The sequence below is a fragment of the Gorilla gorilla genome, chromosome X (assembly GCF_029281585.2).
Source record: "Gorilla gorilla gorilla isolate KB3781 chromosome X, NHGRI_mGorGor1-v2.1_pri, whole genome shotgun sequence".
NCBI classification, from domain to species: domain Eukaryota; kingdom Metazoa; phylum Chordata; class Mammalia; order Primates; family Hominidae; genus Gorilla; species Gorilla gorilla.
The window spans coordinates 54271014-54278039 of NC_073247.2; the positions used below are offsets into that span (position 1 = coordinate 54271014).

The 7026-nt window shown below is 47.1% G+C and overlaps 1 protein-coding gene across 1 annotated transcript in view; it reads right to left on the reverse strand.

Moving 5' to 3' along the window:
* The window catches only part of MAOB (monoamine oxidase B), a 113732-nt gene extending 107724 nt beyond the window's left edge, over positions 1–6008 (reverse strand). Inside the window, exon 1 of the mRNA XM_004064033.5 lies at positions 5742–6008. Within this exon, the coding sequence (XP_004064081.3) occupies positions 5742–5787 (46 nt within the window). The 5' untranslated portion in view covers positions 5788–6008. The remainder of the gene's footprint in view (positions 1–5741) is intronic.
* Between the last annotated feature and the right edge of the window lie 1018 nt (positions 6009–7026).

The window sequence follows — 7026 nt, forward strand, 5'->3', positions numbered from 1 at the left end:
ACCCCTATTGCCCAAGCTCCACATTTAGGGGAACAGATGGGATTTGAACCCAAGTCCCAGGCCTCCAATGCCCTTGTGTTTAACAGCTGTGTTATCTTCCTTCCTCTTCGTATACAAATGTTTTGCATTTATAGTTTCTGACATATTTATCTCTTAAAATACATATTAAAATAATTAGAGTTAAAGCCTTTTGTTTAAATTAAGCTGCTGACTTTCTCACATCATCTGTGTTAGTAAATCATATACAAGCCAAGAAAACAGGGCTTGGAAGCAGAATCTCTGTTACAGGCTAATGTTCCCCGAGTGTGCATGCACGCGTGTGTGTGTGAGTGTGTGTCAGTGCATTCACATGCACAGCCACAAACCACTTCCTCAACCCAAAGTTTGACAGTGAGGAAGCTGGCACACTGGCACTTCAGACCACTAGTTGCTAGCGGACATTTTGTCAGCCTGATGAACAATAATCATCAATATCTATTGTGTGTCTGCCAAATGCCAAGCCACATTCCAAGCACTCTACATGTCTTTTCTCCTTTAATTCTCTCAGCCACTTTGTGAAATAGATACCATTATTATCCCCATTTCCAAATGAGAAAAGTAAGGCATGGGAAGGTTAACTAACTATTTTGCCCAAGGTGGCACAGCTAGTTAGTGGTGGAACCAGGGTAGACACCATGCTCTTAACCCCTATGCTCCACCACTGCCCCTGAATGTATGGCAGGGAGCCTAGACCTCAATACCCAGTCAGAGGAGAAGAAAATTGTGACCATTGTCAATGCCAAGCCAAGCCTTAAACCTGCCCTGGTGACTTCTGGGGACACATGGGGGCCTAGAAATTGTGACTCTAGTGGCAACTGGCTCTACTCACACAGCCCACCAACCGGCCCCATCACTGTGTCCCAGGGGTGTTAGAATCAAGCAGAAAGAACAAGGCTTTGTCATTCTTAACCTTCACAGAGCTTTTGTCATTCTAATCAAGCTCCTAACACCTTGCACAGCATGTAGATAACGCTTGATATGCTACCTTTTTATCATTTATTATTAAATAAATAATATCATTTGTTATTAATGCATTTATCTTCTATTGTAGTTAAGACAGGAATCAAATGGCTGAAATGAAGACCAGATCAGAATTGGAATAATAGCCAGGTTGAGGTGAGGCTGAAGTACAGATCTAAGACTTCCAGAATTTCTCCTGATGCGGAACCCAGTGGGTCTCAGAGCCCAAAGTGAGCCTGAGTTCCTCAGGCCCCTTGCGGGGGGATAAAGGAATGGGCTGAGCCAGGATGAGGCTGAAGTCAGGCAAGTCTCTCCTGATGCCCACATGTATACATGGCGTCCTGTTGCCACCTTATCTATGCTGCACATCCAGAAAAATTATTGGTTGGTGAAAAGAAGTGATTACATAGAAATGCCTGTTTTTCCTCCCTTAGATTGAAAAACTCTACAAGACAAACAAGGATATATTTCCAAAAAGGTAGAGTAAGGCACCTATAAGCCAAAGCCGAGTGATCACTGTTTATGGTCCTACATGTGCATTCTTTCCAATCCTTGAAACAAGCCGGCCAGGAAGGCATTATGAGTCTCATTTTAAAGATGAGGCAGCTGAAATACAGGGAGGTTATGTACCTTTTAAGGTTCCATATAGGTAAGCATAGGAAATGAGATTCATAACTAGCGTGTTTGACACTAAGCCTATTCTCCCCGTCCCGGTCTTTTTTTATAGGCAGTCTTTGTCTGTGGCCCACACTGGAGTATAATGGCAGGATCATAGCTCACTGCAGCCTCGAACTCCTGGACTCAAGTGATCCTCCCACTTCAGCCTCCAGAGTAGCTGGGACTACAGGTGCACTCCTCTATACCCAGCCTTTTTTTGTGTGTGCGTGTGTGTGTGTGTGTGTGTGTGTGTGTGTGTGTGTGTGTGTGTGTAGAGACCATGTCTCATTACATTGCCAGGGCTGGTCTCGAACTCCTGGGCTCAAGCAGTCCTCCCGTCTCAACCTTCCAAGTTAAATCCTATGTTCTTTTAATATTGCTGTATTACCTCTGTGTATTCTTTCCTTGACTAGGATATACAAATTTTCAGGCATATCTATATAATTATTATTTTTTAGGACATTCAAGTGGGTTATAGGAGCCCAGGGAAGTTCTCCGTTTTTCTTCACCAAAGGTGAGAAAGAGGCTTTGCCATTAACATATGGGCCACATCTGCCCACCACACACCTCAACTCATGACCCCTTGTGAGCCATCTCTGACATTCCCTGCCAAAGCCAGTACCACTAGCCTGCAGCCAGGCTTGCTATCCCTGCCACAAAGATCACCTGCCAGGTGTTGGTTACAATTTGGAAGTCTGGTTCCAACACTTCTAGGGATCTCAAACAAGTGCCTGCCACCCTCAAATGACCAAATCTCCTCTCCTAAGTCTGGCCAAAACTTTCTTGTTTCTGCTTCAAGTTGCCTTTTTTAGTTTTTATTTTGGGGACTGAACAAGAACTATTCCAGAATTGCAAAAGATAGTTTCCATGGTTCCACCCACCCAAACACTAAAACTGAGAGACGCGGGACAGATGCAACGTGCTGCTGTCCAGTTCCATGTGGGAGATGTCATTGCTCTGCCAAGTCTCAGGAGATGATCTGCCCCTTGGGTAAAAGAGATTTCAGTGAATACTCATTTATAAACCATACACATTTCTAAAAAATTAGTCTACAACTATCTTGGAACTTTTAAAACATCAAAAAAGAAAGTTATGTATTAACCAGCTATCCTCCCAATACGTCTCTGTTTATCCCAAAGGGAGTGATTAAAATTTGCTGACAGCTTTAAAAATTATCAGGGAATTGCCAGAATGTCCCAAGTTTAATAATTAACAAAGCTTATAACACAGAGTCAAATCCAGAGACTTTTAAACATAAATCATTGTGTTGGTCACCTACTAATTCGAAAATTCTACACACTACACTCTTGATTTTGGCCATTTCATCTACTAAAACCTCTATCGTACACATTTGTAACCACAATTTCATTCCAACTGCTAGATTTCTCTCCCTGGGTGTCCTCCCAGAACGTCCAACTCTAGACGTCCTATCTTTTCCCAAAACCTTCTTTCCCTCTTCTTCATGTCCCTCTTTTTGCTAATATCACCATCAGACGTGACACACGCCATTTGATGCATGGCACTCTGTGAATAAAAAATAATCAGTGCTATTCATTGATCACAGAAAGAGCTAAACCTTTCTGATATACAAGGCTCCCCATAATTCATCCCAACTGACTTTTCTAGCTTTCTCTCCCACCAGACCCCTCTGGCAACTCTCCGCAATGAAGTTCTTAAGTTATCCTACACGTTAGCATGTTCTTTCACATATTTGTGGTTTTATACAAGCTGCTCTTTAGTTTAAAAATGCTTTCTTCATCTAGTCCCCTGGTGAATTCATATTCATTCCTTAAGACATAGTTCAGATGTCACCAACTCTGTGAGTTCTTCTGAGATTTTCTCAGACAGAGTTTGATGTTCTCTCCAATCACCTTCCCTAGAACTTTTTATATGCACTATTAAAGCACCTATCATATACCAAAGAGTAGTAATTATTCTTGACTGTCTTCCACATCAGCTTGTGAGGGCCCCAGGAACAACGGCCCTGTATAAATCATCTTTTATTCCTTTTGGAACAAAATGTAGAACAGGAAGTAAATGTTCATTGAATGAATGAATAATGAATCAATGAATGGACCCCTCCTATGGCACGCACCACCTTCTACCTTGTATTGTCTGAGTATCCCATCACCCTTCTTGAATTGACAAGTCTTCCGGGGCAAGAACAACGTGATCCATTTTTGAATCCCCTACACAGCCTCCCTCAATTCCTATTGTCTGAATAAATGGGTAAAACTCTTGAGGGGCTTGTGCCATATTTCAGACTCTGCAAAGCTATTTTACTCACATTGTTTCACTTGCCCTGTAATCCAGCAGTGACTAACTGGTGTTATCCCCATGTAGCAGATGAAGCAATTGAGTAAGACTGGGCCTTGGAAGGCTGCTTTCTTGGTTCTTAGAACAATGCCTATTCCATGGAATGTTCTTGAGAAAAGTCAGATCTACTCATCAGTACCTTGTTTTGATCAGAGTTCGGGAGGATGAATGCAGAGGTTTCACCAGTGCTTGCAAAAATAGTTAAACCCTTATCTACCTTTTCCAGATGAGTCTAACATGAGTAATGTGATTGAACCTGAAGGTGTGGAGTATGAATCAGAAAGGGACAAATCATGAAGGGAAAATAGAAAAATCTGAACCCATTGGGCATACTTTAGTGAGAAAATGACTTCGGGGGCCTGAAAAGAGAAACTTCAGCTTCCGTAAGATGGGGTGCTATGCAAGGCAGCATCAAGAGGCACTTAGTAATATTTTCTAAAACACCTAAGTAGGTATGCTTTTAAGTCCAAGCTCCTCTAGGAGAGAAGATGTCAAAAATACTGAAAGAAAACTGAATTTATACACAGCCTTGGCCAACCTCAGCATGTTGTGATTACGCATCTATGTACCTGCAACACCAGGCACAGGGCCTGGCATGGGCGAGCTCACCAGAGCCTGCTAGACAGATGTGGTAGCCTGAGATCCCACCCAAAGGGGAGAAAGGCTGGAGCAGAGGCAGGAGGACGGGACCATGGTCAGCACCAAACATCCAGTGCCTTGGTTTTTTCTCCAGCCACAGGAGAGTCAGAACAACTCTGCCCTGCCCTCCTGGCAGGGAGCAAGGCCAACCCCTACTTCCCAAAGGCCACTTGAGAACTCCTTAAGGCAAGTCTTAGACAATGCATTCACGGGTCTGGAGGTGTCCTAATTACTGCTCAAGTACTAGGCAGCGTTAGGAGGTGGGCCAAAGCATGCCCAGGGGGCCATTAAACAGGCTGTGCTGAGAGCATCATTGATTCTCATTGACCCTATCCCATAGGATCTGCTTGATCCTCCACAGAGGGTAAGTTCCCCCACTACCCCCATCCCTTCTTCTGGCTTCTATTTTTCGGTGCCCTTGGTATGTACACAGCCCCGTGTGGCTGAGGGGGTAGTGTCTGTCCCCATCCTTGCCAAATATGGGCTAGGCCAGAGAGCAAAGCTGCAGCTTGGCCACCCTGCGCTAGGAGTGGGGTGGGGTGGAGTGGGGGTGCGAGAGGCATAAGAGGAAAACAGGCATTTGCCAAAAAGACACTGCAGCCTCAAGTTACATCCGTGACAATCACAAAACCTCAAAGAATCAGGAAGGCCTGGAAAGTCTTTGGCAATCGATTGGCCAGGCTCCAACCTCTTCTGTTCAAGGTCGTTTTCCCGATGCCAGGACAACAATACGATGTGGTGCATGCTTGCTCTAAGTGAGGGTGCGGAGTGTCCAGGTCAAGTTGGAGCAAATGACTGACCTTTGTGCCACCTCCCCACCCCTTTTCCCTGGCTTCGAAAATTCCAGCAAGCGAAGGCCTAGCAGCCTTCTGGGGGAGAAGTTCAAAGTCTGGCCCCAGAGCTGCAACAGGCTTCCAGCCTCTGGCCTCTGCATCCGGGAACGCACCCAAAATTGCCCCCAAATGAGGGTTCAGTGCACGGCGCTCCGGACCCACTAGAGCCCTCCCGTGCGTGGACAGTCTGGGGACTCCAGGGTCAGCCCCTGCCCCACGGCCGCCCCCCGCGTCTCCCCCAGGCAGCCACGTGTCCGAGCGCGTAAAGAGGAAGGAGGGCGCACAGCCGCGACTAACCTGAGATGCCGCCCCCCACCACGACCACGTCGCATTTGTTGCTCATGGCGCTCGCCCCGTTCCAGGCCTCCCTGGTGCCCGCTGCTCCGTTTTCTGGGCCTCGATCCCAGTCCTGCCTGCCAGCCAGCCCGCCCGCCTGCCCGCCGGCCTGCTGCGCGCTGCCCCCGCGCACCAGCGCCTCGGCGAGCCGCTATATTACCCGCCCCGGGAGCCCGGACGCGCAGCCCCGCCCGCCCGCCTACGCGCAGGCAGGCCGGGTGCAGCGCAGGGCCACCGCCCCCGCCCGCAGCTCTGCAGCCCAGGCCCGGGGAGGGCGGGTGCCTGGGCGGAGAGGTCACCTAGGACCTCAAAGAGTCCCGCCCTAGAATCCCCACTCCTTAGCCTTCTGCACGGTATTTTCCCATCAGCCTCCCTAGTGCACTATCAGGCTTGGCGGCTGGGAGGACGGCAAATTGGGGTGTCTTCCTTAAGGGCCCCAATTACTCCTTGGGTGTAGGGCAAATAATAAGAAACTTCCATTGAGTGATTTCAAGGTACCAGGCACTGTGCTCAGTACTTTATGCATGATTCCTGTTCAAGCTTACAACAATCCATTTTGCAGATGAGGAAAACAAAACATGGTGAGTGACAACGTAAGATAAAAAGTCAGAAAGAAAAAAAAGAAAAGAAAAGCTAGGAAGATTCCAAGACCCACTTTGATTCACCACACAGTACTACCATTTCTTGGCATTCCCAGCCCACCTCACCCTCCTTCCAAATACCTACTTCTTTCCCCAATCCCCCTACGTGATTAAGTCAGGAAGGCTCCTCCCTAGCATCACAAATGCCGCACCTTAAATACACTCTTAAGCAATGCACTGTGTCCTTGGTGGAAGCTGTTGAGGCTAGACCCCAGGAGACTAGTGGCAGCAGGGAAGAGGTGGTGGATGGGCATTGTGGGATTCAGAGCCCCCAGAAGCAGCAAGCCAAGTTACCTGTGTGACCCTGGAACGTGGGTCTGAGGAGCCTGGTTTAGCCAAACATAGGGATGATTCAACAAGATTATAGGAGTTTAAGCTAAGATGACTCCAGGGAAAACAGAAGTTTATGTCTTCTGGACAGTAGGAAAGCCACCTCTGAGAACTAAAAGTGGGAAGAAGCAACATAGAGTGGCTTTTCAAGAAATAAACAGGTGAAGTGCTTCTGTTCAGGCCTGAGAGGGGCTGGCTTCAGATCTGGGGAATTTGATGAGAACCTGAAGCAAACCTCTGCCTCATCCCACACCATTCCCTGTATCTACCTGCTA